The sequence below is a fragment of the Haemaphysalis longicornis genome, unplaced genomic scaffold (genome assembly GCF_048455015.1).
Source record: "Haemaphysalis longicornis isolate Haplotype H1 unplaced genomic scaffold, Haemaphysalis longicornis Haplotype H1 scaffold_9, whole genome shotgun sequence".
Classification (NCBI taxonomy): Eukaryota; Metazoa; Arthropoda; class Arachnida; order Ixodida; family Ixodidae; genus Haemaphysalis; species Haemaphysalis longicornis.
This window is the reverse complement of record NW_027526460.1, coordinates 35,236,412-35,256,685: the sequence shown is the minus strand read 5'-3', so window position 1 is coordinate 35,256,685 and position 20,274 is coordinate 35,236,412. Positions and strand designations below refer to the sequence as shown.

Sequence of the window (20,274 nt, the reverse complement as noted above, 5' to 3'; positions counted from 1 at the left end):
CTGAACCACAATATTCGGTATTTGACCAGATGTATTCAATTTTTGCGATGAAAATTCGAAATTCCCTGCCACATTCTCAACATGGCCACCTCTCTATACTTTCTGGGGAGAACCCTGGCACCAAGTAAACTGAAGGCTTGACTGGTCAATTTATCTGAACAGAAGTTTTACGGTTACAAAAAAAAAAAAAAAAAAAAGATCAGATTGTGTGTATTATCTTTTACCACGAAGCAATTTTATGCCTGTGCATGGGGAAAAAATACCCAAGCTGGCTGAACACAGTTGAGCACTACAAGAGCAATTAATTCAAATAACCTTCCAGTTATGACCTATGATCACGATTAGACATTTTTCAGGCAACTGCATAACTTGGCATCTAATCATATTAACTGTGAAGGCATCCTGTCGCAGTACAAATGGCACTGCCAGAGCAGCTAGTGGTGACAAAACATGGGAATTCAGAACTTTACTCACCTTGAGCTCAAAACAACTTCTAAAATAAATCAATTATAACATGACCCAGCCAATATTATTAATACTGTAGCCTAACTTTATCCCATCTCACTCAAGCAGAAGCTAGCCTCATCAGCACCCTTCAGGGATTAACGAAACTTGCCAAAACAGTTTCCGCTTAAATGCCTCAAGTCTGCAACCTCCAAATTTTTGATAGCTTTTAATAGCATTTGCCAAACCCTTTGCAAGATTCAGAATACAGCCCCGTGGAACAGTATCAATCACTGCTTCTTCCTCTAAAACACATACAGGGTGTTAAGACGATGATTAAAACACTAAATTTTTTCCTGAGCGAGCCGCTGCTCGGTTCGCGCTAAATTTTCACACGAACGTTGCATGTTGTGGTCTATTTGTTTAACAGTGGGAACAATGACGGTAGTTACCTGTTTATTCTGAAAATGAATAAAAACGATTTTCGCCTATGGAAAAATGGTGGCCGATTTGGACGTGCGAGCCAGTGCAAGCTGATCTTGGAACAACGGCGCCACCTGGGGTATGCAGAGCGAAACAGATGATGGGGATTCACGCTTCTTCCACGGTAGGAAGAAGCCAAATGAGGTAGCAGACAACCAGAAATCGTGAAAGCAGGTGAGGAAACCAATCCAACGTTTATTGGCAACGACAAATTGTGGGCATATTTGATTATTATTGGCATTGGCTGTTATGCAACTATTTGTGATCATCGTTAATCAGGGCCGAAATAGATTTTCTGATCATCTGCTACCTCATTTGGTTCCTTCCTACCGAGAATCCCCATCGTATGTTTCGCTCTACCTACCCCAGACGGCGCCACTGTTTTAAGATCAGCTTGCACTGGCTCACACATCTCAATCGACCACCATTTTCAAATCCTCAGGCGAAAATAGTTTTTATTTATTTTCAGAATAAACAGGTAAGTACCGTCATCCGGTGTCAAGCAAGATAGGCCACAAAATGCAACCTTTGTGTGAAGTTTTAGCGTGAAACGAGCAGCGGTTTGCTCAGGAAAAAATTTTAGTGTTCCAATTATTGTTGTAACACCCGTATTACTGACCTCGGTAAACTTTGGGACTTATACGCGGGCTTGAATAGCACAGTTGGAGAATTTTGTAGCAGTGCTGCGTGAATGTAAATCGGCCTTTTTGTGAGTTTCCGGGAAAAGAAAGGAAAAAAAAAAAAAAAAAACTAGTGGCAGCAAGACCAATTCTTGCGCACCAACTTCACAGTGCCACTGCCAGCCAGTAGTCACTGGTGTGATACACCTAAAAACTGGAAAGCTACATGCAAGTGTTAACATGCTCAACGTTTTCACGTTCCCTCTTCTGGGTGATTTTTGTAACATACTGAAATCTCGGCGCTAGCTGTGCTGCCTTTACAGTAAAAAGAGGAGATGACCCACTGTAGTTTTACCTTCGAGAGCGTGCCCACATGTGAAAACACAAGCTTTCAAGCTGGGCGCATTACAGCATAAACTTTTGACCTTCCCCAGTGTTTTCTTTTGGCACAAGGATGAGGATGTAACAGTAGCCACTTAGGCTTCCAAAGACGCTGCTGGCTGAGGTCCTGCAGCCACATTGGTAAATTGTTACCACACATACGCGTTATGAAGTCAAAACGCTTGCAGAGGATATTGTTTTCTTGGCTTTGATGTAGCCTCCAGAATTTTATGCGCAGGGTTGTGGCTTCAAGCAAGAAAACGCTCAAATCTAAGAACTTACGAAAGACTGCTAATGAACCACACGCGTGAAAAATCAGAACCATTGAGAAGCGTGAGATAAGCCAAATATGCACGTGGTAGCATGCCAGAAAACCTGTGGACGTGAATTACGCAGCGACACCCGACACAAGATAACAGCGGCATGAAGCACGGAAATACATGGTGCGGGTCGGGAGCAGCGGTCATCTGTCAAGCGCATACGGTAGCGCAACGCCTTACCAAATTAGGAACGGACGCCTTTGCATCTTCCGCAGCATCCGGAGTGGCGAGAGGTTCACCGGGCTTTTGAACTTCCGTTTCCATCCCGACTCTGCAGAGGTCGAACACTACGCTGAAGCTTCCGTTCGAGCAAGCACTGTCCTGAGAGGCGACTGTTGCGACGAGATTTTGAAATCGAAACAAAAAAACAAAACGAACGTAAGCTCGTCAGTTGTTAGCTCAGGCGACGGGCTTCATTTGAAGAGTTGTTTTCGACCCCACAAAACTGACGTTGTACTGGCAGACAGCCGTCGCAAGAAGGATATGTCAGTGTACTTACGAGCTTAAGAGCGAGGGACGGGTTTATGCGGCACCCAAACTATTTCGCACTAAGTTGTACTCAACAAAACGAAAGGCATGAATGCACGAAAATAGACTCCCGAGCGCTCACAACACCGCCGCCATGCCTTTCAAGCACATGAAGCAGATACGAGCCTGTGTCAACCTAGCCGCCACTTTACAACTATTTTCGCTACATTTGTTTAATTTATAGCCTCAAACAGTACATAACACTTAATAAATTTCGAAAATAACATTGCAGTAACTTGCGCATTTCGCTTATTTTGATATCTTTTGTCAACCGCCTAACCTAGCCAAGGTAGAGTCTAGTCTAGCCAAGGCAACAAGCCATCTGTGCTGTCGCCATTGTTTACGCCATGGAGTCAGTAGTTGAAGAAAAGAATGAAAATGAGAAGCCAATTGACCGAGAAAAGGTTTGTTTACTAGTTTCACAGTCTCTTGAACTTCTTTTGTAGCATCTGTAGGGTACGTTCCGTGCACCTGTTGGCGTTTGAGCCGTGACAAGACGAGCGACGTAGGTGCCTCACGATCGTCTCTTCTACGCTCATCCACGCAGACGTGCCCGCTGTTGCTTCGCGTATTTCTCAACAACTCCAGGCACCATTCCATGAGCGAGTATTCCAGAGGCAGCGTGCCGACCAACGAGTTGCAAATTTACACCTGGTAAGTGCCGGCACTCGGTGGCGACTCATTCGGACGTGAGAGCGTGTACCGGCTCCTGTGCGTTCTAAGAATTCAGTTTATTATTATGCTCTTTAAAAATAATAGTTCATGAACTTTGGTAATGAGAATGACTATTTATTATGCGCTTTAAAACAAATGAAAGGTTCACAAACGTTTCGTAGGATTCCATTTCATCGAACGTTGTTTCATTATTTTTTGTTTCTTTAATCTTTATTCGTTTTTATGTATGACGTGTTATGATAAAGAAGCGTTCATTCTACTACGTCATAACAGCAGCAGACAAAACTGTGTTGCTTACCTAAAAAGCAAAAAGTGGTACTACCGCGCTTAGAATGACACATTATTCGAGTAACCATAGCTCGACGGGTCTAAAAACCCATTGAAGAAGCCTGTTGACTTGTGGCGCCAAGTTTCTACGTTTTGATTTTTACATTGATAGAATACTTCTCTAAGCTGTGTCGAATCAATGCGTCGTCTGCTGCGCAAGGGAGGCTTTTTCAGCCCATAAAGGATTTAGCTTGAGCCTAATGAGCGGATAATAAGCAAAACGATTCGTGTGAAGTGCTGCTACTCCAAGTTGGCGGTGGTGTGCCGTGTCTGCAAGAGCTTTGCCTCTCGTGTTGCTCGGCGCTTAAGATTTGTGTGCTTTTCAATAAAGTTGATTTCTATTGGGAAAGCCTAGGGCCATCTTGTTGCAATAAGGTACGCATTTGGGCTGGTTGGTTCATGATTACGAGTGAAAAAACAGCACTAAAAAGACAGGACAAGAAAGGATACATACATACATACATACGCAGGACCACGGCACAGCGCCGTGGTCCTGTGTCCTTTCTTGTCCTGTCTTTTTAGCGCTGTTTTTTCACTCGTAACCATCTTGTCTACTTTGCCGTCTGCTCTTGTGATTTTTTGTTTCATTTACAAGAAAAGCATATCTGTACTTGACATAACTTTAAAGAGCACGTACACCTTTTGCTACAACAATGTTATAATGAAGGGTGAAAGCGGATGTTGACAGCACCATAGTATCAGTATCCTAGAACCTGGGATTTAGGTGCCACAAAAGTTAATGGTCAAATCGTAGGCAGTAAGCAGTTTGGGCAACCAGACTGCTTACCCATACACTAATGCTGTTTTGTTGCGGTGCACCAAGCAACGAAGGGCATTGCCATTTAAGTTTCCGGTATTCATTTACCTTTGAAAAATGCAACAGGAATTTTCTCGGGTGATGATTGATACCGCCCTTGTGACAGGGTTATTTGTTAAGTCAGTTCGGTTTTAGTCAAAAGAGAAAGCTCTCAATGCCGAAGCGGCTGTATAGCTTGGGGACTTGTGGGAGGTATCATTCTTTACCAGAAGGTGACTTCACCCCACTTCCTAGTCGCCTAATGCACTGGCTTGATAAAAAGGATTTTCCTCGAATTAGCGCGTGGCAGTTAAAGGCGAGCAGTGAGAGGTGGCTATACATTGCCACAGCACTCTCTGCAACCATAAGAGTGCGTAACTTTGTGATGTCACCAACACTTTATATGCCTTCCCATTTCAGAAGGATGTGCTGTTGGGCAAATTGTTACTTGGCTAGGAGACACAAGAGCTTGAAAAAGTTGATAAAGGCTTACGAAAAGCACACTGAACAAGCGCTGTGTCATGTGCTTTTTGTAAGTCTTCATCAACTATTTTGCACTTGTCTTGTTTACCAATTCCAGCTTCGCTGAGTCTGTGCATGAGTGAGCTCCATGCAGCTTTCCGTTGTTACCCCTGCATGAAAGGAGGTTTGATGCTGACCCTTGTGCAGGATGGATGCCACCCTGAAGGAGCTGACGAGCCTCGTGAAGGAGGTGAACCGGGACGCCCGGCGCAAGGGGACCTTCTTCGACTTTGCACTCGTCTTCCCGGACGTGCGAGGCCCGGGCTACCGCATGCGAGACATTGGCACCACCTGCTCGGGCCAGAAGGGCTCGGACGACAACAAGACGCTCAACGCCTGCCGCTTCCAGATTGGCGACTACCTGGACATCGCCATCTCGACGCCCCCCATGCGCGGAGGCCCCGTGCCGCCCTCCAGGAGAGGACGCCAGTCGGGTTTCTAGTTGGGCCACCACTTCTCCAATCGCTCTCCATCTGCATCGAGTATGCTCTCACACTTTTACCAATAAAGACTCCATCTTGAAAGTTCGTTGTTTCTTCTTTTTCCTTGAAAGGCGTTGTTGGATACATTGGTGACTGTGCCACTGTGTACCACTTCTGTTGCAGAACGTTGTGAAATGCTAATATTATTGTCCTCTAACTGGCAAAAACAACAAATTTCAGTAAGGCTCTACTAAAAAAACTAAATGTTTAAATTCATTTATCGTTTCCAAAGTTGAGTTGGTTGTGAGCTTCGCATTGCAACTCAATACTAGCTTACAGTTTTTAATAGATATATTTTTGCATTCAGTGTTAAACCTTCTACATTACAAAATCCAACTTGCAGTAAGTGAATTGCAATTCAGAATTTGCGTGTCCTGACCATGCACCGGACTTTGAGCTTTTGAATAGGTAGTTCTTTGCCATGGCAAAAGTTCTGAATTAGTTTCAGCCAGCAAAGCCTATGTAAAACGAATTCTAAGCCACACATGAAATACTTGAGGTCATAGTGTATTAAGAAGAATAATGTGCACGCAGGTTCCAAAGCACAATGTGTGTTTGTGTACACATGCACGTGTCGCGGGCCGACAAGTTTGTGTATGAGTGTACACATGTATAAACGTGTGCATAGACGTGGCACAATGCGTGTAGACATTGTTGGAGTGCTGTACACTAATAGAGCTGGAAATGGAGGTGAGTATGGGTTGCTCAAATAGGTAGAACCTGTGATATGTAATGCAAAGGTTCTATATGTTATTTGAGGTGTTGTGAAGCGCTATGGGGAGTTTAGAGATGTCATAGGCACTTATTTGCAGACGTTTTTTGCAGGAGTTGTGTATATATCCCTCTCTATAATAAAAAAAAAAAACGTACTCGGCAAACGCTAATGTAGTTGCTGGGTTGGCAATAGTAGTGAAGGAAAAACACGTTGCACGTATGTACCGGGGTTGCGTACTAACACCTGCTCTAGGTAGGATTTTAATTTTGTGTGATAACTGATGTATGTACAATCAGGTTACATAATCTAATGAACTATATATGCACAGTGTGTCACGTTAAGGTTGCATACTGCTTACCTAAGTGTTCAGCTACTCAGACTGGGAAATGTCAAGAAAAACTTGGGCACCTGGGAAAACTGGGAATTGCTGGCCATTAAAAAAAGTGAGTTAGAGGTAGAGGTATGTGAATATTTGGAACAACAAATTTGAGAATAGTGTTTGCTGTTTGATTTGTAGCACATTACTATTTGAAGTACGCGAGTTTTGGGAATGTAGAAAATTCCAAAAGATAACGCAAAAGTTTGCCTTGCTGCAAGGCACGTGCAAAAAAGCTAACTCGGGATTTGGCTTTTTTGCACAACTTCAAAGCTGTGCAAAAAAGCCATTTTGTGCACGGGGAAATTGAGAAATTTGATTGTACAATTTCAAATCGCATTAAAATATGCTGATCACGTGGATTTCAGGGAAATTAAACGAGTGACTTAAAATTCATTGTTTAATTGCTTGCACCAGAAAGGAGTGCGACAAGCATTGAGGCATGTGCTTACGCGGAAGTGTAAAACCACCAAGAAATAAGGAAGACAGGACATCACATGGCAAAGAAAAAGGTCTGGCCAATCATGCAAGAGGACTTAAAGAAAAAGGTAAGTTTCTTCAGCACAGCTTAAGGCATTTACCCGAGGAAAACTTATGCTTCAAGTTTTTAGAGCGGGCTTATGTTGAATAACTTGTGCAATGGCAATAAACTTTCCTTCGACATACATTCTGTATAATTTAAAGTGCGTTGTTCGCGAGACTCGCTACATGCATATAGAAAACTTCTGCGTTGCTCAGGAGGTATGTACGAGATAGTTAAGAGGAAAACAAAACAAAAAAAAAACAGGAAATTTGGAAAGAGTAGGTGGGTGGTCACATGCGCAAATACAGTCAAATCTCGGTACAACGAACAGCACATTAACGATCTTTTCAGATTAACGAGCATTTAAGAAATCCCACGCCGACTGCTTATAGTTTTAATGTAAAATTATTTCACTACTACGTACTTCAGAATAGCGAACTTTTCAAAATAACGATCGTTTTATTTACTTCTGTGTCATGTTAACAACGCCTCAGTACTACGAACTCATATTTTCAAGGCCGGAGATTCTTGTATTTCCGTTAAACAATCGCGGAAACCGGAGCCGTATGCTGAAGAGGACATCTTGCAGAAGAGGACATCTTGCAACTTGCTCCGCGGAATGCACGAGCCGATGCGAGAGAGAGACAAAATAAGGTGAGGAGAAGGGGAAAAAATGAAGCATGGGTGGCCTCCTTCGCCCGGAAAGCCGCGGCCGCGCTATTCGCGCCCCACCTCGAGTTTTTCTATGTTCCGCTCATGGAGGAAAGAAAAGTATTCTTTCCTCCATGGTTCCGCTGCTGCTCGGGTTGCTCGCTGGATCTTCACGGACATCAGCGGAGCTGACCACACAGGACAATCTTCAGAGCATGAGCGTTCAGGATGAAGAAGGCAGCGAGGACGGCATGAACGACGATGCCTCTGAGGGTGCCGCGGCAGCACTCGAAGACTGCAACAAGCACGTGACGACTGCGGATGTGCTGGACAGCGTATTAAAATCGCACATTTCCGGGGAAAACCGCGCGGCCACGGAGTCAGTCCACAGGAATATGGAAGAGTTGGAGTCCTTCCTGCTAGGAAGCTCGTGCTGCACGCCCCAGAAGAAAATTGCCAACTACTTTAAACAAAAGTACATTGTTTCATGATCACTTGTGCATTTTTCCTGAAAAAATGATTTCAAGGATGCACAGCTCTACAGGTAGGTCGTTTTAGGCATTTAAATTTTATTTGTTGTCTTAAATTTTGCGATTTTCGCTACAACGACCTTTCAGAATAACGAGCAATTTTCCGCGGTCCCCTGAAGTTCGTTATATCGAGATTTCACTGTAGCTAGCTTGTGAATACAACCTGAGCCCATTAAGGGGTTAGCATGGATACGCCACTATCTGTCCTTTAAACAAAATTTCATAGGACCTCCTGAGCAAGGTTACCTCAGTGCCAAGGGAGGTTTGCAAGTAGGCTTTGTGGGAGATTTGAATTTGAGTAGTCTCAGTGTGACCAGTAAGGTACTACAGGTAGCTCTACGTATGATTTTATGTTCGTGCGTGTGCATAATGCAAATGATTGTGCATATCATGCATCACTTTGAAGCACTGGCATCCCACGACAGGGAGGTACAGGCCTCCCTGATCGCAAGGGCCGCCTCGGTCGTCGTTGGGCTGATAACAACGACCACCAACTTCTCGCGCTAAAGACAAGCTCAGTTTAATAAAGTTTTGTCTCTCTCTCTCTTGGACCTCTATTACCGTAAGAGCAACTAGGCGAACAGTGAAACGGCAAAAATTAAAAAAAAAAATGCCCTGCTGTGTGTGTTTCTTCTTGGTGTTGGCCTCGCGGATCTTTTCTGCATTGCAGCTGAACCATCTTGCGGGCATAAATTCTTTTACAGTGAAGCTTGTTAATCTTTATTTCGGAGACATGTCGATCATCACTCAGTGCGCAAGAAAGGCCTTGGCTTGGTGTAGCCCCTGTAGGCATACCCTGCATGCGTTCCGAGGGGTGCCCGAGCCGCCAGCCAGCACATGTCTGCGTACGGAAGCCGAGTAGGGAAAGAGGGCAGGGCGTGGGAGAGAGTGTGCCGTCGACGCGGCATTACGGCCGCGGAGAGGGGGAGTTGGCGGGGCAGCAGCGGAAACGGGGGCATTCCTCCATGGTGTTGTCGAATGCGACACAGCCGCTCCGACCACCAACCACGTGTACGCCGCCGGCCGGCAAGACGCGGCAGTTTGTGCGTGCATCGGACTGCATTGCCATCAATCGTGATTTGTTTTACGAATGTGCGCAAACCAATGAATCTGACACTGGGTAATCCGTCATTATATGAATGGTTGGGTGTACCATTTTTTAGCAGGTCGGCTGCACCAAGTTTGTATACATCGTAGACCACTTTATTTCTTGCTAAAGCAAAACTTCACCGTTCACCAACACGCGACCACTGTGCGTTATTTACAACTCTGCGTTGTTTCACTGTGAAGGGCCACAAAACTGGGCCATATTTTTTCGCCTCTCCCAGCTGCCGGCAATTTTAGCCAACTATTCGTGCACCCTTCCGAAAGAACGACGTGGCGACCCCGCAAGCTATCCATTTGAGCGCTACGCCACGCGGCCGCCTGCTAATTGTTCAAAGAGCCGCCTATTGTTCAATCGACGCGCCGGCGCCTTCGCAACCGCCTCTCTCGCCGCTAAAGCACGACGCGCGCTTTTGATTCCTCCTACGCCAGATGCTTCGTAAAGTCGCACGGGTTTCGGTTTCGCGAATGCTTTTGTGGCTTTTCTCATCCCGAATGCGAAACAGCGGCGAGCATAACGCTAATTGCGGGGGCTAAACAGCGCGGCCGCTTCCTTTCTTCGTGTCGTCTGCGCTTGGGAGTTTTTCGTCTGCTTTCACCGCGCGGGAGGTGGGAGGGGCCGTGATCTAAATTCAGGATCGAACGCCGTGACGGCGGCAGCAGTAGAATCTCGGACGGCCCTCTTCAGTCATCGGCACGCAGCGGCACTTTGGCGAAAAACTAGGGGTCCTGGGCCTCCCTTTCGCTGTTCGCCGTGGGCTGGGACACACCCCCGCCGAGACCGGACCACCGCGCTGCGGGTGCTCCGCCGTCGTTGCCCGAAGAAAGTCGAGGACGTGGCTTCGAACACTTTGCTTCGCTCGCGCGCTCGCCAAAACTTCCATTTATTTCTGCGCGCTTCTTTCCCTTTCAAGGATCTCGGAAATGGCTTCCTTTACGCGGCCGCTAGGCCTTTCTTTCCCTCTGGCCACAAAGGATAAGGGAAGGCGATGCAGCCTTGGCTCTCCCCTACAACTCTGTGGTCTCTCGGTGCTCTTTGTTTCTGGAGTAATGGAAGAGGGTAAACACAGGAGACATGTTTTGGGGTTTCTGTCCCCGAAATTTACTCGCTTAGAGGACACATTCTAAGCCTTTTCTATATTAATATTTAGGTCATACCTTCTTCTTAGAATGCGCTGGCATTCTTCCTACATCACTCTACCCCCTTGTGAAACAAAAATAGAGAAGCCACGGAAATTTGTATCTTCTCTCTAATTCCCCCTACGCTATGGGCTTGAACTCCGCTAGAACAACGGACAACCCCTGCCTCAAGGACGATCGGTTTTTTTTTTCGGCCACAGGACTACATTTTGGGTCTGCAGGAACCGCCCTCACGAGTGCGCGCCTTTTCTGTTAGGTACATTGTTTGTGTAGCCATTTATTTTGGGTCCGACGGGGTTTTGTTTGAGAACGAGATGCGGCGAGAAAAATACGGAAGAATATAGCAGTATAATTCATCTCTTGGGCGGCCGTTCGGCATCGGAGAAGGCGGATCAGGCCAACGGGAGGCGTTCCGATAGCTCACCCTTACACGGCAAGGACCGGCCGCTGACGCTATGATGAATGACCGGTGGCCTTACAGGAACGCCGTTAAGCAATGTGGGCGCTCCGTGCCTTTGGCATGGCTGGCCCGCTTTCGAGACCATGCCAGAAAGTTTCCCCTGTCTTCCCGGTGAAAGAAGCTGCAAGGTCTCAAAATTATACCAAAGTTCCCGCCTCCGTGATAAGAACGGCTGAGACCTCTGGAAGCTGCCAGCTAGGGCGACAACATATTGACCTGGCCACCTGACTAAAGGCTGGCCGGCTTCATTTTCGAGGAACTTGTTCTGCTTATACGGTACCGACAGCTTTTTGTGGAGCCTTCCGTAAGGACAGCGTTTGGTCCATCGTTCGTTTTATATTGTGTCCACCAACAGTAAAAGAAGAACCGATGACTAGCAAAATCAGATTGTGTCCTGCGGAAAAAGGCTGCCATGATATACACATGCTAGCGAAACGCGCCAAATACTTGTGTCGCGCTGCATTTACTCAAGGCTGCGGTTTACGTCAGACTTATTTTACGTTTTAACAGCGGAGCTGTTTAAGCTTAAGCTTAACCCAGTGGCATAAGCAAAAAAAAAAAAAAAAACAAGAAAAAAACTGCGCCGCCTGTAAAGGGTGCACCACCGCATATAGCGCATCATAACAGTGAAGCTGGCTTTCGCGTCTGCTTGAGTGTGAGCGCAAGGGGTATATGCGTATGCGGAGGCTTTCTTGGGATACTAAAACGCAAAGAAAAGGCGCAGCCTGCAGTAGTGGTGCAAGGGTGGAGAAATAGCGCAGCTGGTGTCGACCTAGCTTCTTCGCCCCTGGGATCCGCTGTCAGTGTGGGGTACCGACTAAAATCCGGCTAAACTTGGCCTCACTCCTCAGAACTTAGCCTAGCCTATCGCAACAACATCGCAAAGCCTAAAAGACTTGGCAAAGCGTAGCAAAACTTAGCGAAACCGGAAGAAGCTAAGTCGACCGACCCCAGCTACGCTGTTACTCTAGCCTTGCACCACTACTGGTGCAAGGCTGGAGAAACAGTGGAGAAAAAATGGCACACCTAGCGCTATTGCAAGGTGCGCTATTTGTTTCTTATTTTCCATTATCACAAAGAGGGCAGATGGAACATCATGAAGTATTGATTTAATTTTTTTGGAAGCAAGGGTACAATGTCAACAAAAGCTGCACAGGGCCGGGAACACACATGCACGGAGCCCGGGCGTTGCAAGAATCAGATGCGTGTTTCAAAGTTGCGGACGGAGGCGAAAAACGAAAACGCCCGTGTGCCGAGGTGGAGGAGTACGTTAAAGATGCCCACGTGGTCTAAATTAATCCGTCGCCCTTGATCCACTACGGCGCACCTCATAGTCAGATGTAGTTTCCAGGGGCGCAGCGAGGTGGGGGAGAGTTTGTGGGGCTTCATCCCCCCCGAATTTTTTTCGCGCTGTCATGCAGGACGGCCAAAGCACAGATTTTGTCTAGAACACCAAAAATCCTGTCCGGAAAGCGCACCTACGCTCCCTTTGTGGCCCGTTTCCCTCGTGGCATGCCTTGGCTTTCATCCACGGGGGTGTTCTGTGCAGGGATTTATACACCCCCCCCCCCCCCCAAACACCCCCAAATACCCCCTGAAGGATTTCGACACCCGCCAAAAAGATTCCACAACCACGAGCACCCTGCCAGAGAATTTATACACCCGTCCCCCCAGAACACCCCCAGGAGGATTTCGTTCCCCGGGACCTCCTTAACCACATTTTTTTCTTGGGGCTTCGAGGTTTTTTCGTACGACGGACGGAAAAAGCTCGGCTGCTACAATTTTTTTATGCTCCGGGTAATTACGGCCATTTACTATATATGGGAGGTTGTGGCCGTACTACACCAAGGGGGACTGCGTAACCGGCAATGGTCGCCGGGATCAGGCCACACCCCAAGCCTTGTGCAATTCCACCGACTCGCGGATTTCTTTATCCGGTGGGAATTGCGCGGCACCGGGATTCGAACCAAGGTCTTTCTGCGCGCGATGCGAATGTTCTACCTCTACACCACCGCCGCACCCAAGGCTCCAAAAGGAAATCTGTGAAGATCCTTTGCCCTGCAGTGGGCATAGACAGGCTGATGATGATGATGGCGATGATGACGACTATAGGCTCCTCTAACATGACAGCTTTTGCGTCGAAGGTCAGGAGAATCTCTGGCAGTGGGTTGCGTTGATTAAGGAGGAGTGGGAAGGACGCGTCTTCGTGAGAGAGTAAGGGGCTGGTGTGATGAGCGTCCCTAAGTATGTTCCAGGTGTTGTTAGAAGGAACGAGTAGTATATGTCTGAATGGAGAGTGCGTGAGCAAATTGGGAACAAACTTTTATGACCCGTAGGTTGCCCAAATCAACGCGTTATAAAACATGGTACGCGCAATAACGGGCCTCCGCCATTATGAGTCCCGGATCGTCCCGGGTCGACTAACCGAGACGCGATCTGGGGCCGAATTCTCTAAAACGACGGGGCGTCGCTTTGAAACGACGGGTTCACGCGTCGCTTCGCGTCCTTGCCACAGTGCCTTTCTGCGGCCCCCACTTGGTGCACACCTTCCTCAAAGCGACGACCCCAACCCCAGAACACATGCATTTGCATGGCGCTACCCCGCCGTTTCAAAGCGACGCCCCTTTTTTAGAGAATTCGGCCCCCGGTGTTCGATTTTCCCATGTATTCCCATGGGACCTCCGGACCGAACGCAGTGATCGGACTGTCGTCCAGGACTGGTAAATTGAAGAGACCAGATGTCGCAATACTCCCCAGAACAGTAAAACCTTATTGTTTCGAATATGAACTGAGCAGGCAATTGCGCCCATTGGCCACTGGTTTTGAACTAACCGGAATAGAAAAAAAGTTCCAGATGACATTTACGTTTAGGTCTTAAGATGTATGACGCGATAACGTCACTTCGGCGTCGAGGGAGCGTTTTCGGACGGAGTTGGAGCAGTTACCGTTTATGCGTTCCAGTCACTGAAGTTCAGTGACTAGAACTAGACTAGCCGCCACGGTTTTTACTCAGCGTGGCAGAAAAAACTCAGTGGCGTCTACAGTTGTGTGGCTAACATGTTGGCGTGAAAAGTTGCGGCAGCGGGTGTTGGTCACTTTGAGAGAGAAGACGACAGTGTCGGTGTTTAAAAGTATTCAGTGTCTAGCGTCGTGTCCGGACTGAACGTTTTGTTTTGTTTTTATAACAGAGAGAGAGAGAGAGAGAGAGAGAGAGAGAGAGAGAGAGAGAGAGAGAGAGAGAGAGAGAGAGAGAGAGAGAGAGAGAGAGAGAGATGCCTTTGTTGAGTAATTGTTAGTGAAAGTTTAGGAAAAAGGGGTAAAGAGATGGTAAACCCCAAGTGCTGAAGTTGCAGGGCCCCAGAATTAGCTCACGCTAATTTTGAGGCCACAATCTGAGCAGGGCATCCTTCCACGTGTCGATTTAAGAGTAGTGTGTAATGTTTGAGTTGTTAACCCCTGAGCATATCCTTATATATGACCAGATTTCGCAGAATGCAGTAGGTGTTTCCCGGTATGTAGCGTAGCTTTAAGGTAATGTCGGACGTTTTCTACCACAATTCTTGGCCCATCAAGATTTGTGGTTACATTGTTGATGCATATCCTGAGCAGAATTTGCGATTCCTCGATGTTGGGAATCACTGTGTGGCACGGGGAGGGTTGGTGTTCCTAGGCGTAAGATAAGACAGTTTCCATATTTCTCGGAGAAGAGAATCTTTCTGGAGTGTTTAGGTATACAGTGCCTACCAGAAGCGCCAACTACGGGGGGGAAGTGGGGCTCGTGCCCCCCCCCGGACGGCTTTACGGGGTGGCAGAGCCCCCTCCGGCCCCGGCTGAGGATTTTTTTTAAAGGGCTTGGCTCGTCTCTGCGCCCGTCGACATCGGACTGTTGGCCTTCCTGTCTGCCAACCATTGTTTACAATAGGGGTTGGGATCTTGAAAGACAGTTCCGTCCTCCCGACGGGCAGGGGGAAACGCAGAGCCGTGTCGCTTTTCTTCACGGTGAGTTAGACGTGCTCAGTGTGCGGATTGTTGACAACAATGTAGCGCTGCGCTTGGCTTCAGCAGCACGCCAGCAAAGCGACTCAAACTCACGAGTACGATGATGAGTGAGTACACACACAGATTAAAAAAGTTAGTATGATGATGATTGAGTACAGGGGTAAGTCCACTACTCGTGAGTACAGAACTCATGCTTGCACTCGTGAGTAAAGCAGTGCAAACAAGTTCTATCACAAACTCAAGTCTGGACGCACATGTACGAGTTTCAGACAATTAGCGGTGGCGCTGTGCTGTTTAACTCTCAAGGATGGTAAAATAAGGCAACGAAAACTGCACCTCCCTCCTTTGCCTGTCCTTGTTTGGCGCTGTTAGCGTTTTTCGGCGGTCGCTCGCTAAGGGGTTGCGGTGAAAAAGGAAAAACGAGGGGGTTAGGTACCTGTGGGAAGCGCGGCCACAGTTGCTCTGTTTCTACGGCACCTGTTGATTGGAGCAGTTATTTTTGTTTACAAATGCGCGGCCTGGGAACGCGTAGCTGCTTCGTTTCGCTTGCTTCATTCAAATTGTTTTAGGGGAAGCGGTGGGGGCTGCTCACAATGCATGCACTACGCGCACCGAACTCGCTCTTTTCCGGTCTTAAGCAGTTTCCATAGATGCATGTCATGCTCTGGAGTCGTTTCGTGAGCGGAACCGCCCATTTAAACAGTCGCAGTTAGTTTATGTGATTTGCGTCAAATCGACTTCATGGTTTGTGTCAACCACATGGTTTTATTAGGCTCCCGTTTTGAAACTTTTTGCTCAGGTTTGGTAGGACTATGTCCTCGTGCTGTCCATTTACAAGTGAGCATATAGCCCCACCTTGCAGGTTGTGGGTTGTTAATCGGTTATCATAATGCCCAGTCGAACGCGTGTGACGCCTTGTTTCGCCTCGCATATTTTGTGGAACAGCGCTGGCATCTTGCTGCTGGAGGAGCGTTTTGCTTTCGAATGGCAACCCGATGCGCTGCTTCTCGTTTATGCCACCGTGTAATGACGAAGCTGACGACGACGGTGAATTTCGGTGGTTGTTCTTCCCCTACCTTCATCTGCTGCTTACTGGCGGGGCGACCACTCCTCGCTAGCAACTTGTGCCGAGTTTAAGCTCGCACTGTGGAAGGCCTCGTGAAAGGGCCGTTTTATATGATGAACGCCAACGCCAGACGTTGGGTTTTTGCCTTTAGCTCCCATCTTGGAACGTCTCGTAAAACATGTTGCTTGCCCATAACGACGCCATTGCATTTTTTTATCGATAACTCTTAGCTACATCAGCGCTTCTCGAACCAAGAGCTGCAGATTTCCACTGTGCAACCAACGCACCAACACGGGAATGCAGTGACGTCAGTGCAAGCTATCACGCCTCCAAAAAGCCTGTGTGCAAACTTTGTTTTCGAGGTCACAAATCACGCCACAGCAGTTGGGCAGTGCTGTAACGGCTGCCAAGCACCGGCAGCAACTGGGTGCACTGCGGCCGTCGACTGCGAGCGATACCCGCTCCAAGCCTCCAAAACACATACACTGTTGGGACTGGGCCATCCCAGCTCAGTCACTACTGTTGCGACGTTGCCCTGCCCAGTCCGCTATCGATGCGGCGCAGACCATAGCGACGAAGTAGCCGAGCTGACGGTTATTTGAAGCAGTATTTATATACAATATATACAAAGGTAGCAAGAGAGTTAGATGGCTCAGACAAGCGCGATAGCACTTCTCAACTTAGGGCCTTCGATGAGATGCCGCCGCACCACCGCTGCTTCCGGGCTGGTTTTATACCCTCAGGGTTCCGTTTCAGCCGCGTGCAGTTCCAATGCCTCCAGTAGGAGCTATCACTGGCCGCATTATGAATCTGGCGAATGGAGGCGAAGCGATTGCGTCAGCCGAGCCGCCACGGGAAGGCGACCCTGCGGCGGCGTCTCCAGACATGATTTGGTACAGCGGTCGCGATTGGAAAGGGAGAGCAGGCTCGGCGGCGCGTTTCCCGCCAAGTCGCTGCACGTCTGACGCGGGCGGTTTGACCTAGGCGCGAATCAACCCCGCCATCGGCACGTCACCAGGTGCAGCGAATTTGTGCCGGGCGCTTTGGCACAACACACACACGGATACAAAAATGAGTGGTCAAAGTCAGACCCGTTTCGGGGGCTCTTAACGGAAATGAACATAGCAGCGCGTAGCGCCCCTGTCGTGTCCCTTTCTATTTACCCGCGAACTGCCCATTAAAAGAAAAACAAATCGACTCGTTATTTTGTGCTGATGGTTCAGTCATGCAATGTTTTTGAATAATTGTGACGAGTAAAACACGTATTCAAAGAAATTTCTACTGGATGCGTCAAACCGCTGAAGTTCACGGTTCATAGATTTGCGGGACGTCTTATTTGGGGACACCTCGTAGTTAGCCGACACAATGTAATAGCCCTCACTGCTGCAGGTGGCCCTTATGATGATGATGATGGTGATTAGTAGTAGCCTCTTTGTAGCGGGGTGATGACGTGTCATCTCATAGGGACCCCCCCCCCCCCCACCGCTTCCTCCCCCCCCCCCTCCCTTCGCCGCTTCGAGGCGCACTCCAGGTCTGCCCCCCCCCCCCCCCCCCCGGAAAAATAAGAAGTCTACGCCACTGGTGCCTACTGCGAAGAGAATAATGGACTTTTGAGCGTGTGTAATGATGTTTAAGCATCCATTCTATGGTTCCGTTAGGCGAATCGCCAAAGGATGGGTCCGATTCCCCCTCTTTCCATTCTTGTGTATGGGAGGGCAATGAAGTCGCAGCAATATCCACGGTAGTCCACTTCGAAAATGGTTGCTTTCGTACTTCCAGACGTCCCGGCGTCCGCGTATATTGTATTTTCATGATTTTTAACTCTTCCCAAAGGAATGTGATCCCTGGTTTTCACCTCTCCTCGGTTAGCTTTGGATCTATTTACGTGGTAGGAGGAGCTTTTATGTAAAGTCGCTTGATCGGTAACACATGCTTCATGGCATCCAGCCGTTCTTTCTATGGAGATGTCCCTATATCTGATGGGCTGGTTCGTCCACATTTTCCACATTTCGTTTTCCCCGGCGTTTGTTTTGCGCTGGGAGAGTGGCCTCTCTGGTTTCTTCAAATGTATTGTAACACACAATCTACAGATGTTGGGAGAGTGAGCTCGGCCATATATATATATATATATATATATATATATATATATATATATATATATATATATATATATATATATATATATATATATAAGACAGAAATAAGAGTTGGCAGTCAAGAAAACCTCTGAAAGCGAAGGCGAGGATGTGGTAGTAGGTCATTGAAACAGATAAAGAATTTATTTCTTTCCAAATTCTTTATCTGTTTCAATGACCTACCACATCCTGCCCTTCGCTTTCCGAGGTTTTCTTGACTCCCAACTCTTATTTCTGTCTTATTTTCAATGTGGGACGAATGGTCAAAGATGCCTTGTATTGTCGCGATTGTTTTTTGTGAGATAGGCTCTGCCTGTTCTCTGTAGGGCCATGCCAAGGATTCTTACGTGGCTGTTCTCTGGGATCACATGCTTGCTGACCTATTTTTAGGGGTTTCGTTTAATTCACCGCGTGGCGCCATTCATCGTTTGCGGAACCGAGCTTGCGGCGGTGACAGGGCCGCGAGAAATTCGAAACTTTCTTTGAACATTTGTGGAATAATACGCCATATACTCGCTTGTATTTTTTATTGGGATGCATTCTAGTTTATTTCTGGTTGTGACCTAGGCTTTCCTTGATTCTTAAAAGACTGGCGTTAATCCTGTGTCCGTTTTCAACAAGGTGACACAATGTTGGCGCCGGCATCATTTTTTCGTCGTCGGAGAGGTACTTTGGGGGAAGGGGGGCGTAATATGCGGCACGGTTACACTCTAGCACGGCTAGAGACCGTGTCTGCTCAGCATGCGATTACGCAGGCTACGTAGAAGGAACGCCACTGCGCAGGCGCGGTGCCAGCTGAAATATCGTTTTTTTTTTTGTCTCGGACGTAGTATTATTGTCCTCCTTTCCACCATCGAATAGCCGTTGCTCTGTACTCCCGATAGCGGCGATCCCTCGGATCTGGCTGTCTCAGTTGTAGTTTCCTCTTAGCACGGACGGCGTACTTCCGTGGTGTTTGATGGGCACGGCTGATAGCGGACGGCTAGCTGGCACGACTAAATAAAAAATGAGCCTAATAACGCTATCGCGTTAATAACTCCCAGGCGTAATTCGCTATGCCAAAGCGATTTTTTCCCCCATTATTTGGAGCTGCGTTTTTAGGTGTGGCGCATTTTGCGCGGCCAGGTATGACGCAAGCAAATTGGTGACATCCTGAACAGCTGGGCCAGTACATGACATATGTACTTACTAGTATACGTTAACGAAGGCAAAACAATGGGCAAAATACTCACATTGCCAAGTAGTCCGACAAAGCATCCAGTAGTTCTGTGGAATGGCCTTACCATGCCAGTCGAATCTCTTCATTGGCCCCACCCTTATGGCATGTCGCCGGCCACGGTGTTGAAATAACACCGTGGCTCCGGCATATCGACGCTTTGAAGCAGCGCAGGTAATATAAGCCGATGCACATCAACAAGTCGGTGGTCTCAAAGCACTAAGGTGAGCGATGGAAAAAGACGCACGAGGTATGAAACATCGTAGGCAGCACGCGAGAGGACGGGGCACGGAAAAAGAGTACACTGGACAAGCGCTTGTTTTGTGCACTCTTTTTCCGTGCCCTGTCCTTTACAGCGCTACCCGCTATGTCTCATGACAGCAACCAACCAGCCCATCTCAGCGCGTTAGAATTAAGCCCAAGATAAGCATTGAGCTGGAAGAACGGGTATGTTCTCGCGGTGGGAATGACAGGCAGCGTGCAGTTGAGACCGTGACATGCATAAGAATGAAATTCCGCGTGCTCGATAGTCCATTCGGTGTGGCGTCTAATCACGTCATCTTTCAGGCAGCTTGTATCGCGAGGTTGTTCACGCCAGCAACTCCCCCGCCCCTCTGATTTCGAATACGCAAGGTTCGTCTCATGCGCCAAGCCTGTAAAATCTTTTGGCTTTTTAAGCAAGCAGAGCGCGTGCGCGCCCGGTTCACATTTTGGCGTTTTGCCATTATACCTCAGAAATAAATTTACCTTGAAACCTTGTGCCTTTGCGAGCTTATTATTA

At 47.7% G+C, this 20,274-nt stretch overlaps 2 protein-coding genes across 4 annotated transcripts in view; one reads left to right on the top strand and one right to left on the bottom strand.

Moving 5' to 3' along the window:
• Window positions 1-2,910, bottom strand: part of LOC144152877 (alpha-taxilin-like) — a 30,077-nt gene extending 27,167 nt beyond the window's left edge. The window contains exons 1-2 of one of the 3 annotated variants that reach the window (XM_077684401.1): window positions 2,748-2,910; window positions 2,429-2,519 (exon numbers count right to left, since the gene is read on the bottom strand). In XM_077684401.1, the coding sequence (XP_077540527.1) occupies window positions 2,429-2,512 (84 nt within the window). In that variant the 5' untranslated portion in view covers window positions 2,513-2,519; window positions 2,748-2,910. Of the gene's footprint in view, window positions 1-2,428 lie in introns of all 3 variants that reach the window. The other 2 variants (XM_077684399.1, XM_077684400.1) reach the window with 2 other exon arrangements.
• Window positions 2,911-3,021: 111 nt separating this feature from the next.
• On the top strand, window positions 3,022-5,620 carry Bin1 (histone deacetylase complex subunit SAP18). The gene is made up of 3 exons (XM_077684402.1): window positions 3,022-3,180; window positions 3,324-3,430; window positions 5,244-5,620. Exons 1-3 carry the CDS (start codon window positions 3,124-3,126, stop codon window positions 5,536-5,538), a joined length of 459 nt encoding a protein of 152 aa, XP_077540528.1. The 5' UTR covers window positions 3,022-3,123; the 3' UTR covers window positions 5,539-5,620.
• Window positions 5,621-20,274: the final 14,654 nt, after the last annotated feature.